The sequence below is a fragment of the Chiloscyllium plagiosum genome, unplaced genomic scaffold (genome assembly GCF_037043375.1).
Source record: "Chiloscyllium plagiosum isolate Xiang-an unplaced genomic scaffold, Cpla_swu_hap1 HiC_scaffold_23, whole genome shotgun sequence".
Taxonomy (NCBI): domain Eukaryota; kingdom Metazoa; phylum Chordata; class Chondrichthyes; order Orectolobiformes; family Hemiscylliidae; genus Chiloscyllium; species Chiloscyllium plagiosum.
Genome location: NW_028270161.1, coordinates 56,744,247 through 56,767,408, shown reverse-complemented (window position 1 = coordinate 56,767,408; position 23,162 = coordinate 56,744,247). Strand labels below are relative to the sequence as shown.

The 23,162-nt window shown below is 42.7% G+C and overlaps 1 protein-coding gene across 1 annotated transcript in view; it reads left to right on the top strand.

Moving 5' to 3' along the window:
* The first annotated feature begins 303 nt into the window (after positions 1 to 303).
* Positions 304 to 23,162, top strand: part of ints13 (integrator complex subunit 13) — a 77,776-nt gene continuing 54,917 nt past the window's right edge. The window contains exons 1-4 of the mRNA XM_043713349.2: positions 304 to 658; positions 3,200 to 3,286; positions 8,889 to 8,963; positions 22,331 to 22,533. Of these exons, the coding sequence (XP_043569284.1) occupies positions 434 to 658; positions 3,200 to 3,286; positions 8,889 to 8,963; positions 22,331 to 22,533 (590 nt within the window). The 5' untranslated portion in view covers positions 304 to 433. The remainder of the gene's footprint in view (positions 659 to 3,199; positions 3,287 to 8,888; positions 8,964 to 22,330; positions 22,534 to 23,162) is intronic.

Sequence of the window (23,162 nt, the reverse complement as noted above, 5' to 3'; positions counted from 1 at the left end):
CATGTCACTTGATGCAACATCGCATCACCTCACTTGCTACGTTTTCTCCATTATAGTGATTGCATTGCAGCAATCTGTTTTCCCTATTGCAGTGTTGCACTGCACTTGCTACATGTTTCCCCCATTGTAGTGATTGCATTGCATTTGCTGCACCTCTTTTGCCCTCTGGCAATGGTGTCCTCACTGGATGGATTGGGCAAGACTGCGCATGCGGGGTATGGCGGTCGTGCAGGAGTCGGCGCGCATGCGAGCTGCCGGGCCCCCCCAGCTCCTCACGTGATGCGGGTGCCGCTGGGATGTGGGTTGGTGACCCCGGGGGAAGCTGTCAGCCCGCCTGCCCGTTATCATTTTAATGTTTCACAGGCCGTGCCGCGCGGTCGGCTGATTCTGTAGGTTTGCGGGTTTGACGGCGCCGCCCGCCATCTCGGCCAGGATGAAGCTGTTCTCCGAGGCGCACAAGACGGTGTTCGTGGTGGACCACTGCCCGTACATGGCCGAGTCGTGCCGGCAGACGGTGGAGTTCGACATGTTCACCAAGAACCGGGCCCCGGGCATCATCCCGCTCGCCCCCATCTCCAAGTCCCTGTGGACCTGCGCGGTGGAGTCGGCCATGGAGTACTGCCGCATCATGTACGACATCTTCCCGGCTCGGAAACTGGTGAGAGGCCGGGGTCCGCCTCACAGCGGGCCCGGGGGAGGGCTGAGGGACTGGGGGGGAACGGGGGCCGGGCCCGGGGGAGGGCTGAGGGACTGGGGGGGAACGGGGGCCGGGCCCGGGGGGGAGGGCTGAGGGACTGGGGGGGGGGGAACGGGGGCCGGGCCCGGGGGGGAGGGCTGAGGGACTGGGGGGGGGAACGGGGGCCGTGGGCCGGGGGGGGGGAGGGCTGGGGGGGAACGGGGGCCGGGGGGGGGCTGAGGGACTGGGGGGGAACGGGGGCCGGGCCCGGGGGAGGGCTGAGGGACTGGGGGGGAACGGGACAGGGAGGGGTGCGGGGGGAGGGGAGGGGTAGTAGGGTGCGGGGCTAGGGGGTGGGGGGTAGGGGAGTGGGTGCAGGGATCAGGTGAGTGGGTACGGGGTCGGGGATAGGGGTTTCGGGGGAGCGGGGTGCAGGGGTGGTGGGTGCAGGGGTAGGGCAGCAGGATTAGTGGGTGGGGGGTGCAGGGGTCAGACTGGTGGGGTGCAGGGGTAGGGGGTGCACGGGTAGGGGCGTGAGTTGCAGGGGTCGGGGGAGTGGGTGCAGAGATAGGCATAGTGATTGCAGTGGTGGGGGAGTGCGGTGCAGGGGTAGTGGAGCGGGGTGCAGGAGTGGGGGGGGGGTGGGGGGGTAGTGGAGCGGGGTGCAGGAGAAGGGGGGTGGGGGGTGCAGGGGTAGGGAAGTGGGTGCAGGGGTAGGGAAGTGGGTGCAGGGGTAGGGAAGTGGGGTGCAGGGGTAGGGGGTGCAGGAGTGGGGGAGTGGGTGCAAGGTTAGGGAGGGGGTGCAGGGGTAGGATGTCGGAAGGTTATGAATGGGTGAAGAGGGGGTCAGAGTGAAGGTTGGGAATAATGAGGGGAAGCAGAGTGAGTGGGGTTGGCTCAACAAGGGGCATCTTAAAATGGAATGCTGAAAGCAGAATGGGGGTGTTGGTGTGAAGGGGGTGACACAGTGAATTCAGGGTGCGGTTGGAAGGGTAAGGTGAGCCAGCGTATATGGAGTGGTGTGGGGGACTGTTGGAGTGGTCGGGCTTGTCTGGGTTGGAGGACAGAGGAAAGAATGACAAGGTCCTGATTAGGGATGGGCGAAGGGTCCTGCAGAGTTGATGGGGGCAACAGACTGAAGAACCCTGGATGCTTGGTTGGAGGGAAGAGAGAATGAGAGACTGGGGACTATTGGCTGTGTTCAGCAGGGGACGCAGGTATAAGAGGTAGGTTGAGGGCAAAATCAGAGAGGTGTCTGTGTGTGTGGAGACGGGTTTGCCAAGTTTGCACCAGAGTTAGGACAGATCATGGGGATAATAGCCAGTGAGCACTGGGGCAAGGGAGGGCAAGAAATTGAGCTCAGTGAGTTTGGATAGGCACTGGGTTGGGGGTAAGCAGTGAGTTCTCAATGGAGAAAAGTGTCCAATTTCAGCAAGATACTTCTAATGTTCTCTGGCTAGGGGCGTGCAATGAATGGTCAGCCATTAAAAATATACTGGTGTACTGTACTTAATTATACAATCACCCTACTAAACCTCTCAGTAGCTTGACACTTAGTGCATTAGTAGATATTGAATCTTAACTGTAATTTTCCTTACATACAAGGGTCTGATTTTAAATAGTGGGAAATAGAAGTTAAATTAAGCCATGGTTAGCATGTAGTACAAAGCAATAGTATTTACTGCTATTGGAAGTAGATGATGTCTAATGTTTTATTTCTTTATGCTTTCAATACCGTTTAGCTCAGTTATTTATCCATTGAAAAGGTGTTTTTCTTGATAATCAATGAGTTTTTGAACCTTCTAAAAACAGATTAAACATTTCCTCCTTAGCAATAAAGCTTCTAATAAGTCAAAGACATGTGGTTTTATAAATGCAAGACCCTTATAAAAGCACAACTATAATGAATGATTACAGATTCGAGTGTTGCTTCACATCAGGCTACAGGTGTCATTTATATGCTAAATGCTCTGCATTGAGTAAGATTTGGGTTCTCATAACACTGCCTCTTATGAAGTGCTCACTTCAAAGAAACTAGTTTTAATTGTTAGGAGACAAGAAACTGGAATTAGTTTTTTAGACAGAATGATGGGTGTTTAATAGAAGTAATCATTATCATGGCAGGTTTAGATGAAATAAACAAGGAAGAAAATGTTTCTATATGGCAGATGGGTTTAAAGCAGGTTGAGATTTTTTTAATGCTGTAGGTTGTGATAATCTAGGCTGCATTGCCTGAAAGGGGGTGGGAGCAGATTTAGTCATAACTTGCAAAATATAGATATTGAAGGCAAATAAATTGCAGGGCTATAGGGAAAGTGCTGCTGAGAGTAAGTAATTGGTTTGATCTTTCAAAAGAGCTGTACAGGCACAGTGTGCTGAATGATGGTCTTCTGTTCTCAACAATTGCATGAAATATAGAATGGAAAATGTGTGATTCCTGGAGTGTTGACATTCCATTTTTAATATATATTGCAAACTGCGTATAAAATATGTTGTTCTATTTAATTTCCCTGTGTATCTCAGCCAGCAACATTAAGCAGCATGACGTCAACATCTGGTGACCAAAGGCTGCTAACAGTTGCTCCAAAGCAATTAATGGGTGCAACCAGGGTAAGTAAAAAAAAATGTCCTTTTGAGATGCATTTTTTTGTTGGTTCATGCTAGAGTTGAAATGGATTAACTAACAGTGAAAAAACAATACTCTAGACTCTCAAGGAGAGTGTAATGTTTTGTTTATACTTTAGAATCGGATGGTCTCCTAACAGAGATCAATTGGAGTTCAATTGGACATGGGTGGAATTGCATTTGCTGCCTGTGATATTTTGGTTTGTCGTCAACATGTGTAGATGTGGTGAAAGTTCCAGCAGAATAGTAACTTCCTTTCAATTGGCAAGTGGCGGATGTTACTGATAATGCAGACCTTCATTAACAAACCCTGGTTTGCCTGGGCAGGAGATGGTGCGCAGTGAGTTACCTTGAGCCACTTCACAACAGTTCCTTTAGTGCCAAAGGAAGTGGTGGAGGCTGGTACAATTACAACATTTAAAAAGCATCTGGATGGGTATATGGATGGGAAGGGTTTAGAGGGATATGAGCCAAATGCTGGCAAATGGGGCTAGATTAGGTTATTATATCTAGTCGGCATGGACAAGTTGGACCAAAGGGTCTGTTTCCATGCTATACATCGCTATAACTCTGGTTTGCTCAGCTGTGCTGAGGAGTATTGGCGTCAGAATTATTCTAACCATGGCACCTCTTACAGATCCTAAATACGTTTTATAAAGTTAAAAATCTCTCAACATCAAGTCGTCACAACCACCTGATGAAGGAACGGCGCTCCGAAAGCTACTGCTTCCAAATAAACCTGTTGGACTATGAATTTTATGAATTCATGAATTTTAACTTTATCCATCCCAGTCCAACACCGGCACCTCCAAGTTATCACGTTTCATAAACGTTGACTAAAAGCTTAAACAATCAAGGACCAATCTTATTTAAAAGCAAAATACTGCAGGCACCGGAAATCTGGAAAAGAAACACAGTGCTGAAGAAAGTCAGCAAGTCAGGCAGCATCTGTGGAGAGGAAAACAGTTAATGTTTTGAGTCCAATATGATTCTGAATTGAAGTCATACTGGACTTGAAATATCAACCGTTTCTCAACTCCACAGATGCTGCCAGATCTGCTGAGTTTCTCCAGCATTTTCTGTGTTTGCAACTCTCCACTAAAACAGTAGCAGATAAGTAGTCTGTAAACATGGTTTTGTAATTGCATCCATAATGTGTTTGGAGAGCACAGTAATTGTCTTGCGCTTAATGCTACTCATTGAAGCAATTTGTGTGTTAAACTGTTTCTTTTGCAAGTCCATGTTAGTGTCAAAGGAAAGCATTCAGAGCTTCTGACATGTTTCTAGTATTTGTGGCTAAAGGTTAACCCCCTTTATTGAAAGGGGTGCTGTGCAGAAGGTTGAAAACTGTATTGGATAAGTGATATTGCCTTATTTAATTGATGTTACATCTCTCAGGAGTATCAGGTATTTTTACATGTTCTGTCATTTAAAAATCATCAAATCATTTATGCCATTCAAAATTATCCTCCACACACTCGCTAGCAGGTATTTCAGCAAAATGTGCATTTGGTAACTTCACCAGCTCTGCATCCTTGTTCATTAGCTGTTAAATGTGTCCTGTTTTAAATATTAATTATTCTCTGCTTTTCAGGGTTTTCCTTCTCTTCTGCGTTTTTTTTTAATTGCAGAAACAACTTATACTTCGATCCCGGATTCAGGGTAGTAAAATATCCCAAGGGACTTTGCAGGAATACCATCAAAAAGAATTTGACACCGAATAATGTAAAGTGTCAGAGCAGATAACTTGAGCTTCAAGGAGTATTTTATGGGAGGCAGTGAAGTGGAGTGGTTTAGGGAGTAGCTTTTAGATCCAGGCAGTTGAAGGCATAGTGCCAATGGTTGAGAGATTTAAAATCAGGAATGTATGAGAGGTCAGAATTGAATCACTGTGGCTGTCTTGGAGCGGAGTGAGACCATTCGGTGCAGCCATTTTGGCTCGAGCGATTTGGCGCGGCCTGCTTGGCGCAGCCCATTTTGCTGCAGAACTATTTTGGCGCAGCTCATATTTATTCCTTTTCAAACTTAGTTAAAAGCATTTATGAAAGCAATCAAAATAATGTTTATTCTCTTTAGTTAAAATGTTAAAAATAAAACATAAAAGAAATAGGTTAATTACGAAAAATCTAAAATATGACGTTTATTCAAAATTATGGGCAATCCCTCGTAAATACTCAACATCATTACTCTCGCTAAATCTTCTTACGAGTGTTTGTATTCTGCTTCCCTAAATTTCTTTAATTTCAACGGAATTTCGTGCCCTGCTACGAGATGCTCATAGTAAATGCCCCTTCATCTCTGAACCTTTCGTAAACTGTCAATAAATTTCCAAATAACTGGATGTTCCACTACAAGTTTGCATTGTAATCTCCTGTGGGCAGCTTCTGCATGATTGTTTGTTCTGTCCTCATTGTTTAAAGTTCTTTCATATAAATTCCACATTCCAACTGGAAAAAGTGGTGGACGTCGACCATTAAAGAAATTCAGGGAAGCAGACGCTAGAATACAAACACTCGTAAGAAGATTTAGTGAGAGTAATGATGTTGAGTATTTGTGAGGGATTGCCCATAATTTTGAATAAACAACATATTTTAGATTTTTTGTAATTAACTTATTTCTTTTATTATTTTTTCTTTTTAACATTTTTACTAAAGAGAATAAACATTATTTTTATTACTTTCATTCATGCTTTTAACTAAGCCTGAAAAGGAATAAATATGAGCTGTGCCTAAATGGGTCTGCGGCAAAATGGGCTGCACCAAACAGGCCACGCCAAATTGCTCGCGCCAAGATGGGCGGCACGGTGGCACAGTGGTTAGCACTGCTGCCTCACAGCGCCAGAGACCCGGGTTCAATTCCCGCCTCAGGCGACTGACTGTGTGGAGTTTGCATGTTCTCCCCGTGTCTGCGTGGGTTTCCTCCGGGTGCTCCGGTTTCCTCCCACAGTCCAAAGATGTGCAGGTCAGGTGAATTGGCCATGCTAAATTGTCTGTAGTGTTAGGTAAGGGGTAAATGTAGGGGGTATGGGTGGGTTGCGCTTCGGCGGGGCGGTGTGGACTTGTTGGGCCGAAGGGCCTATTTCCACACTGTAAGTAATCTAATCTAATCTAATCTAAGATGGCTGCACCGAATGGTCCTAAACCGTCTTGGAGTGTTATAGTCATTGTGCTAGTTATGGGGAAAAAGAAGGGTTATGATATAGAGGGATTGGTAGACAAGGATGCCAATTTTAAAATGGAGACAGTTCTTACCTGGGAGCCAAACTCAGCAAGCGTGCCGTGGATGATGGGTAAATGTGACTGTGCAAATGAGAGTATAGACAATGGAGTTTTGAGAGGATTCATATTTGGGGAATCTTGAAAGCTGGCTGGGAATGTTTTGGAGCAGTTAGTTCCACAGGGAGCAAAAGTATTGATGCATGTTTCAACAGCAGATGTTATGGAAGTGGAAGGGGATTGTATTAGCGATGCTGCAAATATATAGGTGGAAACTTATCTTGGGGTCATGCTTGGCACCATGGTATGAGCAGTCTAGTTCTCTCCAAACATTTGCCAAGATAAAAAGTGGAATCAAAGGCTAAGGTACAGAGTTTGTACCAGGGACAATGGCTTTGGTCATCAGAATAACTTAATTCTTCAAAATGTTTTTTATTGTCTGGTTGCACGTGATGCTTTATTCTTAACTGTTTGGCTCACCTCCATTTATCCTTGTTTTAGTTTTCTTCTAGACTAGCATGTTATTGACATGAGCTGACCTTTCTTTAATATTAGATATTTCTTGCTCGTAATTTTAAGGAACATCTTTATTCAGTTGTCTTTACCAAATGTTTGACCATGACCTTAATCCTAGTATTGATAAAATTTGTTTCTTTGCAACTGAAGCATTTTACGTTGTACACAGATATGCTCCATTAATAGGTTTCCAGTTGATTTATTTTTTATCGTTGCATTGTATAGAACCAAAGAAGGCTGCAGCACCAAAAGAGACATTTTATCCTGTTGAGTCTCTATTGACTCTTTGCAACAGTAGTCCCAAAACTAGTCCCCATAGGTCGATATAGTCTTCATTGTCAAATACCTATCCAATTATTTTACTGCAGTAGTCTGAGAATTTATTGCATCCTTTAAAAATAAATGAACTGCCTTAATGCCTGCAGGTGCTTTCAAATTCTTCATAATAGTTCTGCAGGTTGCAGGGTTCAGCTGCAAAAATAAGCTAAACTTCAAGATTATGTTGTGTGGGATGGATTGTACTCTCTTGCCCTTGTTTTTGCTTAAAATTAGATCCTATGGATGAATGCCTGTTTAGTAGTGTTTATCTGCAAAGAGAGAAAAGTGACGAGTTTTCAATTATTAGAATAATTTGTTCACAAAATGCAAATTCTATTATTTATTTAATGATGCGGCATGTGTTTACCACTTATTATTAGGAAACTATAATGTGTGAGGTCGTAGATTCATTTGCCGAGCTGACACGTTTTTCTGTAGACGTTTCATTGTCAGTGTGGCTCTGATGAAGCGGTGGTCTGTCCTGCCTGGTATTTAAGTCTCTGTTTTCTGGTTCTTCCGGTTCTGTATGTGACTGGTTAGTATAGGGGGTCCAGTTCAATATGCTTGTTAATTTGAGTTCTGGTTGGAGTGCCAGGCTTCAAGGAATTCTGTCGCATGTCTCTGTTTTGCCTGTGCTAGGATGATTGCATTGTCCCAGCTGAATTCGTGTCCTTCATTGTCTGTGTGGGTGGAAATGAGAGAGTACTGGTTGTGTACGGCAGCGATGAGCTGATGTTCATACTCTTGTATAGTAAGTTTTCTTCCTGTTTGTCCTATGTAGTGATTTTCAGTCTTTGCAGGGTATCTTGTAAACTAGATTCATCCTGTCGGATGTGGGTGTCAGGTCTTTAACTTTTATGAAGTGCTGGTGAAAGGTGTTTACAGATTTGTGGACTGCTATGATTCCTCAGTCTGAGTAGTCAGGTAGCCATTTCTGGTATGTCCTTGATGTACGGTATGGTCGCTATTGTGTGGCTGAGTGGTGTTTTCTTCTTTAGGTTAGTTGCGTAAGTACGGGAGGATAGAGGTCTTTGGGCGCCTGTTCCATTTAAATCCTTTCAATAAGTGTCCCTGTTCTGCCCTCTGGATTTCTGGGTTGACCGTGGGCAGTGTGACCGTGCCCATTTAAATAGTCTCCTAATGCAAAGCTTCACCGGAGGCGCACTGATGATGTGACCTAGCGAGGTGACAAAACATCTGCAGGAAAACACACAAGCTTGGCAAATGAATCTACAACCCACAACCTGAGCCACAAGTCTTTTTGAAGACTCTAACTATAATTGTGTTGAAGTGCAGTGATCACTATTTCTGAAAAACAATACGCTTGTAAAAAATCTGCTTGCTAAGCTTGGATGAAATGTGTTGCAGACAGTTCTCTCAATATGTGAATAATTATTATTTCTAAAGATTGAATTATAATATGCCAACTATGTTCTGTAAATTTATTGTATTTTGTTCACCCCTTTAAAGTACTTAAACATACAGATGAAGTAAATGTTAATCGCACTCATTTTTAGTTTTGACTTTGTGTTTTTCAGGTGAATTTCATTGTCAGTGACTCAAGAGCACACACCCTGAACTCCTGGGGGCAAGAAGATCAGAACCTGCAGGAGGTATAGCAAAGTTTGTTGTTGATAGAGTAGGGGGTGAATTGTTGCAATCACCTGCACTGGCCTCGATAATTTTCAATCTTTGTAGTTCATTTTCTAGCAACTGTTCTTGAAAGCACTATTGTGTTTCAGATACAAATGATTTAGCCGATTTACCTATTGTCTGGTTGCACTTCATGCTTTGTTTTCTAACTATTCTTTTCATCTCCATCTAACATTAGTGTTTTTCTTCTTAATAAATATATTATTGACATGAGGTAAAAACAATGACTGCAGATGCTGGAAACCAGATTCTGGATTAGTGGTGCTGGAAGAGCACAGCAATTCAGGCAGCATCCGAGGACAGGCAAAATCGACGTTTCGGGCAAAAGCGATGAGCTGACCATTCTTTAATATTAGCTATATCTTATTGTAATTTTAAGGATCATTCAGTTTGCTTTACAAATGTTTGATAACCATGACCTTAATCCGGTTATCGATAACATTTGAAACTAAAACATTTTACTTTGTAGAAACTACCACAGAAATGGTAGTTCATAAATAGATTTCCAGTTGGTTTATTTTCTGTGGTTGCACTTTATAGAACCAAAGAAGGCTGCAACACCAAACTAGACATTTTATCCTCATGTGATGTGTTTTTGCAACAGTAGTCCCAAAACTAATCACTATTTTCCCCATAGTTCAAAATTATCATCTTCGTCAAATACTTATCCAATTAGTTTACTGCAGTAGTCACTGAGAATTTGTGTTACCCTTTAAAAAGAAATAACCTGCCGTAATACCTGCAAATGCTTTCAAATTCTTCATAATATCACTGCAAGTTTATTTTAGCCTAAAATTGAATAACTGAAGGGCCAAGTAACCTGATAGCACATGAAAAGCATATCAAAAAGCAGGAAAGTGAATCTAAGTCGATTTAGCTAGGGATTTTCAGTCTGAAGGTTGCGTCTGAGTGTCCGCAAAGTCAAGCAGAAAACTTAATAGGAAAACAAAACCATGGAAGAATACTTAGATATGCTAAAGCAGGTGGAACAGAGTGCAAATATGTAGAATTTATAATTGAACAACAGCATAGGCCAAACCACAGGGAATGAGTTTCAGTAGCTTGGTTGAAGCAGAGCATTGAAGTTGTTTCAGGAACAAAATCAGAAAAATGTCAAGTTGACAAGCTGGCGATTAAATTCACAAGGACTGAAGTGTGTCTCCATTGGAATTGGGACTTGATTTTTATCTAAGCATCATTTAAATTGACTTTACACTAACTGTGTAATTTGCTGTGACAAATAATTTTTATATTTTTGAGATGGTGCTTAGAAATCTCTAATCAAACTCACTCCGAGAACATGTACAAATAACTGATTAATGCTGGTGAATGTGATTTCCTGGAGTGCTATCTTTAATTCTGCCACCTACTCTCACTAGTGTCTTTGTCAGGTGAGGAATAGAAATTAGTGATTTAACTACTTGGTTGGCTCAATAACTTCACTAATGTCATTATATTTGCATCCAACAGTTTAAGCTTGTTTATTGTACAACCAGATGCAGAATAAAACTTGCATTGATTTGACCTAAAGTTTACCATCACCCGCAATTGCACCAGTCAGTCTTTCCATTTTGCATGATTATAGTTCAGTTGTTCACCCCAAAAGGTCTTCTGAGTTCATAACAAAAATATAGGTCGGAAGTGGCAATGAAGATTTCTTGTGGTGCAGTGGTAGTATCCCTACCTCTGGGCTAGGAAACGTGGGTTCAAATCCCACCTGCTCCAGAGGCTTGAACATCTCTGAACAGATTAATTTGGAAAATTAACAGAAATGAAGATGATTGCATGTTGCTTAGTCCCGTTCACAGTTCCTCAGTTATTAAACTATCCTTACCCGCATCCATCCTGCGAACTGGGCAATACTCAGACCTGGGCTGATGATTGAAAATTCACATATGTGTCACATAAGTGACAATGACTATCTTCAGAGGATCTAACTATGGCATTCAATGACTATATCATTGCAGAATCTCCTGACATCAACGTCCTGAACCGGCCATGTAACTTCTGTGGCTGCAAGTAAAGTTCAGAGGCTGGGAATTCTAAGGTGAATAACTCCTCACCTACCTCCCCAAAGCCTGTTCACCATCCAAAAGAGAGAAATAAGGAGAGTGATGGGTATTCTTACCTGAACTAGGCCAACTCCTACAACACTCAGAAGCTCCATACCATTCAAGACAAAGTAGTCTGCTTGATCAGCCACCTATCCACCACCTTCTACACATGCACTTCCTCCTCCTCCACTGATGCACAATAGCCACAGTGTATATCATCATAACAAAATGCATCACCATGACTCCACCAACTTCAAAAACACCTTCTAAATCCAAGACATCTTCTATCGTGAGGTGCACATGCATGAGAACACTATCACCACCTGCAACTTTCACTTTAAACTACACCGTCTCCTGATTTAGAGTTAATGTTTATCACCATTCCTTCACTGTATCTGGGTTAAGAATCTAGTATTCCCTTCCTGATAGCATCGTAGGTGTACTGACACTACATGGACTGCAGTGGTTCAAGCAAACACTCGCTGCCACCACCTCTGGGGCATTTAGAGTTGGATAAAAATGCTGGCCTTTCCAGTGACACAACTCATCCAATGAAAGAATAAAAGAGAAATATTCAAAATTAAAGCACATCATAAATGTTGACTGAAGCAATTCCTGAACACGTCGATTAGAACTAAAATAAATCCTGAACGTTTCCCATCTCTGTTGGGTAAAAAGAATATAAAAATAAAGTCACTGTAGTCTTACCAGACCATAGGCCTGCTCTCTCATTAGAGAGGGATGACTGGTGGTGGTTTAACATGAGGATCACCACACCTCAGGCAGAGGGAGAGGCTGAGGAGGAGTCCCTCTTCAAGTTAAGATTAGCTAGTCCAGGGATCGTACCCATGATTGGCACCAACTGAGCTGACCAACGCCCTTTTTCTATTTGGTAGGCCTTTTTAGAAACATAGTACACTTTCAACAAAACTTCCAATTTTTGCAATTCTTGTTCTTGCCACTATCAATAATACTATAAAGAATTACAAAGTTGATGCTCCCAGTGCAGTAAGTAAGTCAGATATTTTGGGTGGAAGCAGGTATTCTGTGGGTAGTTTATACCTTATTGTGTACTTGTCTAGTGCACTTAATCAGCTGTTGTGCAAGCTGTAATCTGACACTACTCAGCATTGACTGCAGCCTTAAAGTAGATAGTACTGTTGTCAAGCACAAATTAACCCACAGATAATCTTTCATTTCTGCTGTGGCATGGCCAACATTGCCAATCCTTAGAATGCTAGTGCATTTTCAACTTTTTAAAAACTAATTCTTGAATCGACCCGGGAAAATGGGAAGGCAAGTACAGAGGATGACGCAATGATTCTACAGAGAGATACAGATATGTTAATGAGCGGGCAAAACTTGACAGATGGAATGTGATGTGACGAAAATGTTATGAGCTGAGTATTATCCGAATGGAGAGAAACTGCAGCATAGAAGGATTTTGGGTAGCTCGTGCATGAATCCAAGTTTAGCATATAAAAAGGAAGGAAAAAGGACTGATGGCTTTCATGTTAAAGGAAATACAAGGCACTGGTCAGACCACACCTGAAATACTGTGAGCTGTTTTTGTTCCCCAGTCTAATGAAACATATGCTGGCAGTGCAGACAGCCCAGATTGATTGATTCTAGGTATAGAGGGTTTTCTTCATAATGGGAGTTTGAATAGATTGCGCTTGTACTCATTGGAGTTTAGAAAAATGAGAGCTGATCTTATTGAATTCTTTACTATAAGATATCTGCTGAGGCACATTCTAGACTGCGATAGATTTTTAATTAGTAAGGGTAATGAGGGGAAAGTGGACTTGAGGGTTATCAGAGTAGCTGTGATCTCACTGGTGGAGCAGACTTGCTGAGCTGAAATTTCTGCCCTTGTGTTAGCATCTTAAGACACTGAAAGAACAATGACGTAGTTCAAAGTCAGGGTCATGTGCGACTTAGAGGGGACTTTGCTTCCATATATTTGCTGACCTTGACCATCTAGGCTGTAGAGGTCCCTAGTTTGGAAGGTGCTGCTGAAGGAACCTTGGCAAGTGCCCCTGCTCTTTTGTTGACAAAATGAATATTTAAGGTGGGGTGCTGGTCAAGCCAATCAAGTTTTTGGTTAAATTGGTGAAGCCAGTTTCTGGAATTAACATTAACTGCAATACGTATTTCAGCACAGTTCAGTCAGGAGAAGCTTTCTTCTTGGTAATTCTATCTTCTACATCAAACATTCTATTGTAGGGGAAAAAACCTTTACTCATTTCGGAATTTTGAAAGAATGCAGTTATTCATGGGCTTAAAAGGTCTTAAAATCTACTCTGTACCACGTATGCATACATTGGGATGCAATGGCACGGTGGCATTATTGTTGGACTAGTAATCCTGAGGTTACGTTTTGGTTTGCAAGCGATGGTAGATTTTGAACTCAGGAAGACAGTCTGGAATTGAAAGTCTAAGGATGACCATTAAACCATTGCCAATTGGAAAAGCCCATCTGATCACTAATGTCATAGCCATAGAGATACACAGTACAGAAACAGACCCTTCAGTCCAACTCATCTATGCTGACCAGATATCCTAAACAAATCCCATTTGCTAGCACTTGGCCCATATCGTTCTAAGCCCTTCTTATTCATATACCCATCCAGATGCCTTTTAAATGTCAATGTACAAGAGTCCATCACTTCCTCTGGCAGCTCATTTCATTCAGGCACTACCCTCTGTGTGGAAAAAGTTGCCCCTTAGATCCCTTTGAAATCTTTCTCCTCTCACCCTATGCCATCTAGTTCTGGACTCCCCCCATCCCATGGGAAAGACTTTGTCTATTTATCCTATAAAGTCATGCCCCTCATGATTTTATAAACCTCTATAAGGTCACTCCTCAGCCTCCGATGCTCCAGGGAAACAGCCCAACCTATCCAGCCGCCTCCTATAGCTCAAACCCTCCAATCTTGGCAACATCCTTATAAATCTTTTCTGAACCCTTTCATGTTTCACAACATCCTTCTGATAGGATGGAGACTAGAATTTGCACAGTATTCCAAAAGTGGCACAGTATTCCAAAACCAATGTCCTATACAGCTGCAACATGACCTTCCAACTCCTTTACTCAATGCACTGACCAATAAAGGAAAGTGTACCAAACACCACCTTCACTGTCCTAACGGCCTGCAACTCTACTTTCAAGGAACTGTGAACTTGCACTCCAAGGTCTCTTTGTTCAGCAATAGTCACATGTACTGAGATACAGTGCAAAGTGTTGTTTTGCATGCTTTACAGGCAGATTGTACCTACAAAGTGCATCAGGATAGCAGAACAGACTGCAGAATACAGTGTTACAGCCGCCCAGAAGGTGCAGAGAGAGCAATCAACATTAACATGAGAGGTCCACTCAAAAGACTGATAACTGCAGGGAAGAAGCTGTTCTTGAGGAAGGGTCACTCAACTTGCATTAACTCTGATTTCTTTCCACAGATACTGCCAGACTTGCTGAGCTTTTCCAGCAAGTTCTGATTTTGAAGCCCCTTAGGAAAGGAAAATTGCTGTGGCCTGGTCCGGTTTACATGTGACCTCAGATCCACAGTAATGATTGACCTTTAAAACAAGGGACGGCGTGGTGGCTCCGTGGTTAGCATTGCTGCCTCACAGCACCAGGGTCCCAGGTTCCATTCCAGCCTTGGGTGACTGTCTGTGAGGAGTTTGCACATTCTCTGTGTGGGTTTCTCTGGGTACTCTGGTTTCCTCCCACAGTCCAAAGATGTTCAGGCCAGATGAATTGCTAAATTGCCAGTAGTGTTAGGTGCATTAGTTAGAGGGAAATGGGACTGGGTGGGTTACTCTTCGGAGGGTCAGTGTGGACCTGTTGGGCTGAAGGGCCTGTTTCCACACTGTAGGGAATCTAATCTTAAAATCCCACTGAATGGCCTAGCAAGCCATTCAGTTGTATCAAACCAATAAAAAAAACCTCAAAAACCGAATGAAGCCAGACAGATACCTGGAGTTAACGTAGGCACCAGAGATGGCAGTGACCTTGTAACGTCGCTGCCAATGGGAGATAGTGGCAAAATGTGAAGAGCTTTCAGACTGAAAAGTCATATCATACACTCATACCTTATAGGAAATATGCAAAACAACAACAATTTCATCCCTGGGTATGTCCTATCCCACCAATAGTCCAGGCCCAGCAAAGTGATGTGCAGTTGGATGGACTTTGTGCTGGGAAACTCCACGTTAATGTCAGACCCCACAAAGTCTTGTGGCATCAGAACAAATATGGGCAAGGAAACCACCTACTGACTGCCATGTGCTTGTCAACCTGCATGCTGCAGATGCATCTGTCCAAGACAGGATCAACAGGACTGAGCACCTCACAGTCCTTGTTGAGATGAAGTCCCACCTTCACATTGAGGATGCCCTCTATCGTACTGTGTGACACTGTTGCAGTGCCATATGAGAGAGTATTTGAACAGATCTAGCAATTCAACACTGGGGATCCATGAGGTACTGTAAGCAGAATTGTGCTGCACATATGTAACATCATGGCCTGGCTTACCACTCATTCTTGCAATACTGTCAAGCCAAAGCATCAACCTTGGTTCAGTGAAGAGGGCAAAAGGGCATACCTAAATATGAGATGTTTCCTTGGTAAAGCTACAACACAGTACTGCATTCACATCAAACAGCATAAGCAGAAGTTAACAGAGAGGGTTAAGCAATTCTATCAACCAGTGCATCAGATCTAAGCTCTGCAGTCCTGACACACCCAATTGTATATGATGGTGGACAATTAAACAAGTCCCCCAAGGAGGGTGTTCCAGAAAAATGAGATAGGTGAGGCAAGCACATCAGTGCAATATATAAGGCTGAATCATTCACAATGGTTCTTTGCCAAACCTGCCATGTGCTTGTCAACCTGTGGATGATCTGACTCATCTTCTTACAAGATCACAGATGCCAGTCTTTAGCCACTTTGATTCATTCCATGTGATATCAAGTAGCTGCTGAAGACACTATATATTGCATGGTCTGTGGATTCTGACCATGTTCCAGCAGTGCCATTGAAGACTTGTGCTTCAGACTGTGCCACGTCCCTAGCCAAGCTGTTCCAGTACAGCGACTAGGAGAAAGTGAGGACTGCAGAGGCTGGAGATCAGAGTCAATTATAGCGCTGGAAAAGCACAGCAGGTCACACAACACCAGTGGAGCAGGAGAATCAACATTTCAGGCATAAGCCCATCAGGAATGTGGAGGTGGGGGGAAGGGACTGAGAGATAAATGTTGGGTGGCTGGCTTGGGGGGGGGTGAGGGAAGGGGGGGGAGGAGGTGGTAGCTGGGAAGTTGAAGGTAGATGCAGGTGATAGTGGTAGGCCGGAGGGAAGGGTGGAACGGATAGGTGGGATGGAAGATGGACAGGCAGAACAGTTCAAGTGGGTGATTTTGAGTTGGAGGATTGGATCTGGGATGAGGTGGGGGGAGGGGAGCTAAGGAAACTGGTGATATCGACATTGATGCCATGTGGTTGGAGAGTCCCAAGGCAGAAGGTGAGGCGTTCTTCCTCCCGTCATTGGGAGGATGCCCAGGACTTGCATCTGCTTGGCCACGTTGGGTGGAACGGGGCGTTGAAGTGGCTGGCCACAGGATGGAGGAGTTATTTGGTGCGTGTCCCAGAGATGTTCCCTGAAACGTTCTGCAAGTTGGCGTCCTTTCACCCTAATGTAAAGGTGACCACATTGAGAGCAGCACACAGTAGGTGAGGTGTTTGGATGTGCTGGAAAATCTCTTCTGGATGTGAAAAGATCCTTTGGGGGGGGGACTTTGGACGGAGGTGAGGCGGGAGGTGTGGGTGCAGGTTTTACACCTCCTGTTCCAGTACAGCTACAACACTGGCATCTACCTGACAATGTGAAAAATCCTCCCAGCGCATTCTGTTTACAAAGGGACGAATCCAACATGGCCAATTACTGCCCCATGAGCCTCTCAATCATCAGTAAGGATGGAAGGGGTTGTCAGCAGTACAAGAAGTTGCTCATGATAGTGTGGGTTCTTCCAAGACCAAAATTAACCTCTTTGTGGTTCAAGCATGGACAAAAGGCCTGAATTTCAGATGAGGTGAGGTGTGAATGACTGCGCTTCATATCAAGGCCATGGGTGGCTGAATGTGGCAGAAAGAAGCCCTATGAAACTGGAATTGGGGGGAAATTCTCTCCATTGGTTGTAGTCCTACTAGAACAAAGGAAGATGGTTGAAGTTGGTGGAAATCAGTTATCTCACCTCCGGGCCAGCTCTATAAAAGTTCCTCCAAATAGTATCCTCAGCCCTATCAGCAACTGCTTCTTCAATGATCTTACTTCCGTCATAAGGTCAAAAGTGAGAAGAGCTGTGATCAGAGCACAGTATCATTTGCAACTCCTGAGAGAAGAGGTAGTCTGTCTAAATGCGGCGAGACATGAATAATGTCCAGGCTTGGGCTGAAGAGTGGCAAGTAGCATATGCTCCACACAGGCAGTGATCCTCTCCAACAAGAGCAAATCTATCCATGCCCCAAGACAATCAATGGCATTACCATCTCTGATCCGGAGACTGAACTGGATTAACCATATAAATAATGTGTAAACAAAAGCAAATTAGATGTTCTTTGAGTTGGAACATTATAGGTCTGAAGAGAAGCTGGATAGGCTGGGGTGGTTTTCTTTAGAGCAAAAAAGCTGAGGGACATTGAGGTATACAGCATTGAGTAATGTGAACAGAAAGCAGTTGTTCCCCCTAGTTGAAGGGTCAATAATGAGGGGGCATAATTTTAAGTTGAAGAGAAGGAGGTTTAGAGGGGATTTGAGGAAAAATGTTTTCACCCAGAGAATCGTGGGAATCTGGAATGCACCAACTGGGAGGGTAGTAGAGGTTGGTAACTACTCAGATGAGAACTTGAAATGTCATCACATTTAGGGTTATGGGCCAGTTGCTGGGAAGGGATCAGTGTAGATAGGTTGGTGCAAATTTGATGGGTCAGTAGGCCAGTGAGCCTCTTCTGTGTTGTAAGAATCTATGACTAGAGGTAAAGAATCTTGCTGCAAGTAATTGACCACCTATCTCCCCAAAGCCTGTCCACCATCTATAAAGCACAGGTGTGTGACTGAATACTTGACTAGGAGTGCAGCTCCAACATAATCCAGGAGAAAGCACACTGCTTAATTTGCACCACATCCAGGAACACCTAGCTCTATAGTAACTAATGCACAGTAACAGCAATGTAATCTATGTACAAGATGCAATGCAGAAACTCGCCAAGACATTAGCTCCACATGTTCACTGTCTTGATGTATTATGAATCTATGCTTTTAAATGTAATATTTATTTGAGACAGATTCTAGTTGAAAGAGAAACAGAATTATAAAGGGGCATGAAAAGGTAGATGAAGGAAGGTAACCAAACTTCCCATTTTATAAGAAGACTAAAAGCAAACTGAGATTTAGAAGCCAAAATTTCTAGCACATTGAACCTGGTTAACAGGCATAAAAGAACACATTAGACTAGCTGTACTAACCAGAGATTGATGAGTCTTATCTGCATTTCCAACTTGCTGAAGAAGATGAGAAGTTAGATCCAGAAGCTGAGAATACATTGCTGTCACTATTCCAATCTGTAGCTGTGTGTAGCTACTGCCCATGGAACTCTGGTGAATTGTGTGTTATTGAGAGTTCAAGATCAGACCTGCTCCTGGAGGAGAGGAGCTGAAATCCCTCATGAGAAAGACAGAATACTTGTGTACTACACTTCCAATTCCTATTATACACCTTAGTTGTATCTACCATTTAAATGTGCAATTGATCACTTATTTTTGACCACAATTTGCCTGCTAATGCATAGTTAATTTTGAGTATCACAGTACAAGATAAAATTTAATGTTACTTTGATTTTGGTATTGTGAAAAATGTAAACTGCAGATTCGTATGACTTAATTCTTTTAATAAATATCTGGAATTTGAATTTTGTCTACTCCCCCAAAAAAGTTGCTAATGATCTCTCTCAAGATCATGATAATAGTTAAGGTATTGTATTCAGCGTGTTCTAATAAACAGGAGAAAGATAAGCCATCTTAACACGTGGAAATTTTGATACCACTGGAGATGAGATTAATTACTGTTTGAATGCACTGACTTGATAGGGTTCGATAGAGTACAGAGTTGAGTGCCAAGGGTCATTTGTTATTTATATGGACTTTATGCCTGGTGAAGTAGCACGTAATAAATGTTGCAAGTTATAGGGACAGAAACTGTATGGGTATAAAGTTGGCTAAGGGAGAAAAGAGCATAGAGTCACAGATGTACAGCACAGAAACAGACCCTTTGGGCCAACTCGTCCATGCCGACCAGATATTCTAACCTAATCTAGTCCCATCTGTCAGCACTTAGCCCATATCCCTCTAATGTTATAATTGTACTAGCCTCTGGCAGCTCACACACCACCCTCTGCGTGAAAATGTTGCCCCTTACTTCCCTTTTATATCTTTCCCCTCTTATCCTAAACCTATGCCCTCTAGTTCTGGACTCCCCCACCCCAGGGAAAGGACTATGTCAATTTATTCTATCCATGCCCCTCATGATTTTATAAAACCACTGAAGTCACCCCTCAGCCTTCTTTGCTCCAGGGAAAATAGCCCCAGCCTATTCAGCCTCTCTGTTTAGCCCAAACTCTCCAACCCTGGCAACATCCTTGTAAATCTTTTCTGAATCCTTTCAAGTTTCACAACATCTTTTCTATAGGAAGGAGACCAGAATTGTACGGAATATTCCAAAAGTGGCCAAACCAATGTCCCGTACAGCTGCAACATGACCTCCCAACTCCTATACTCAATGCTCTGACCAATAAAGGAAAGCATACCAAATGCTGCCTTCACTATCCTATTTACCTGCGACTCTACTTTCAAGGAGCTATGAACCTGCATTCCAAGGTCACTTTTTTTAGCAACACTCCCTAAGACCTTACCATTAGGTGTATAAGCCCTCCTAATATTTGCTTTCCCAAAATGCAGCACCTCGCATTTATCTAAATTAAACTCCATCTGTCACTCCTCAGCTCATAGGCCCATCTGATCAAGATCCCATTGTAATCCAAGGTAACCCTCTTTGCTGTCCACTTTTGGTCCAATTTTGATGTCATCTGCAAACTTACTAGCTATACCTCTTATGCTCGCATCCAAATCATTTATATAAATGATGAAGAGTAGTGGACCCAGTACTGATCCTTGTAGCATTCCACTGGTCACAGGCCTCCAGTCTGAAAAACAACCCTCCACCACCACCACCCTCGACCTTCAAGCTCTGTATCCAAACGGCTAGTTCTCCCTGTATTCCATGAGATCTAACCTTGCTAATCAGTGTCCCATGGGGAACCTTGTCGAACACTTTACTGAAGTCCATATAGATCATGTCCACTGCTCTGCCCTCCTCGATCTTCTTTGTTACTATTACTGAAAACTCAATCAAGTTTGTGAGACGTTATTTCCCACAGAAAGCCATGTTGACTGTCCCTATTCAGTTCTTGCCTTTCCAAGTACAAGTAAATCCTGTCTCTCAGGATCCAACAGCTTGCCCACTGCCAGTGTCAGGCTCATTGGTCTATAGTTCTTGGCTTGTCCTTGCCACCTTTCTTAAATAATGGTACCACGTTAGCCAACCTCCAATATTCTGGCACCTGTGATTATTGATGATACAAATATCTCAGCAAGGGACCCAGCAATCACTTCCCTAGCTTCCCACAGAGTTCTGGGGTACACCTGATTAGGATTTATCCACCTTTATTAATTTCAAGACATCCAGCACTTCCTCATCTTTTAGTGTGTACATTTTGCAAGATGTCACCATCTCTTTCCCTACATTCTATATCTTCCATGTCCTTTTCCACAGTAAACACTGATGCAACATGTTCGTTAAGTATCTTCCCCATCTTTGCTGATCTTTGAGGGGCCCTCTTTGCTTCCTGGTTACCCTTTAGTCTTTAGTGTATTTGTAAATGCTCTTTGGATTCTCCTTAATTCTATTTGCCAAAGCTATCTCATGTCCTATTTTTGCCCTCCTGATTTCCCTCTTAAGTATACTCCTACTGCCTTATTCTCTTATAAGGATTCACCCGATCTCTCCTGTCTATACCTGACATATGCTTCCTTCTTTTTCTTAACCAAACCCTGGTGAACAGTTGTTTATTTGTTAATATTCAGTGATCATTCCCAAGGTTGGTACAGGATCACTATACTATTTTGATACGTAACTGACCTGAACGTGGGTATGCAGGGCAAAATCCTAAAGTTTGCAATGACAAGAAACTTGAACATATAATGAATAACGGGACAGGAATGGCTTTCAGGAGGGTATAGGTGGCCTGGCGAAATGGTCAGACTTGGAACAAATTAAATATTAATGCAATGAAGCATGAAGTAATAGATTTTGGTAGGAAGAAAGAGAGGCAATATCAACTAAATGAAAGAGTAGATTAGTGTGCTGGAAATCTGAAATGAAAACTTCAAGTTGTGAATAATCAGTGCTGCTGAAAAAGTAATTGATGTGAAGCCTGAACTAAATGATACAATTTCGAAGCAGGTATAGGAACAGAGACCTGGGGTGTGTGTACACAAATCATTCAAGATGATAGGGTAAGTTAAGAAGAGTTTTATTTTTAGAAAAGAAGTATGTGGAGTTTTGTTTTTGAAAAGACAGTTCAAAGTCAAAGTTCTGCTAAATTTTAATAAAACTCTGCTTTAGGTCCCAGGTGGAGACTTGTGTCCAATTCTAACACCTTCCAATTCAGGAAGCAGTGAGAAGAGATTGACCAGAATGGTACTAGAGATGAGGGTCTTCAGTTACGTGGAGAGGCTGGAGAAACTGGGGTTGGCCTCCTTAAAGTAAAGGATAAGAAGAGGTCTTTCTAGAGGTATTCAAAAGCATGAGTGATTTTAGATTTTAATAGAGTACATGAGAAACTGTTTCTACAGACAGGATTTGATATGCTTGACAGAAGAAACTGAGGTGACATTAAGTATTTATTTTACTTAGTTGGTTTGAAAAGAGAATTAGATTAAAAGGATGAGATTTGGCCTAATTTATTAGCTTTGCCTTTGGCATAATGGGCTGAATAGCCTTCCTTGGTCTATCTATTATGATTTTATGACTTGGTTTCAGAATTTCTCATTTTTCTAAAATAACCATCGTTATCAACTCTGTGTAGTATGTAAACATCTTAATTCACCAGAGTTTTTCTATTGCATCAATAATAATGGATCATATTTTCTGTACCAGTTGATGGCAGCCTTAGCGGCCGTTGGGCCTCCGAACCCTCGCATGGACCCAGAGTGTTGCAGTGTGCTGCATGGTTTAGTCGAAGCAGTGGAGGTCCTGTGCAAATGTACCGATTATCAGCATGAAGCCCGGACCACATTAATGGAGAATGCAGACCGTGTCAGCAATCGGGGTCGTATCATTTGTATAACTAACGCCAAAAGGTGTGCTGCTTTGGTATTCTCTGTAGCATTTGCAATAATTCTTATTCGGTCATTTGAACAAATGTATTTTGTTGGCGTCTAATAGATTGATAACTTGAATTGCTTTAAATTGATTATTAATTTCTGAACAAAATGCATCAAAACACACAAATTTGTCATCTTTGCAGAAAATGCTTCCATTAATTTGATTTATATTTTGGGTGGATGCATGAAACCTCTGGTTCACATTATCCACTATACAGTTGTTTTATGACTTACAATTTAACTGTAGTACTTTGGAACATAACTGAATATATTTAAAACCTTTTAATTGAACTCAGACCAATTTAGATTGTTATAATAGATTTTGTTGTGATCTGAGTACAAATTTGGCATCTTCATCAAACTAAAGCTTGTTTCAGATTGATTTTTGTCTTGTCCCTTTTTGCACAGATTACTTCTAAATCAGCAGCCATCACCTGCTGCATCAAAAATCAAATCTTACAGCTTACAATTCTGTCTCTTGATCTCTCTCCAAAGTCCTTTAATATGTTGCCTCCCAAATTTGCACCCATCTTGCCCAGAATGCCATGTTTGAATCCCCAAATAAGTTTCCACACTGAAACCGAACAAAATACCGCTTACCAAAA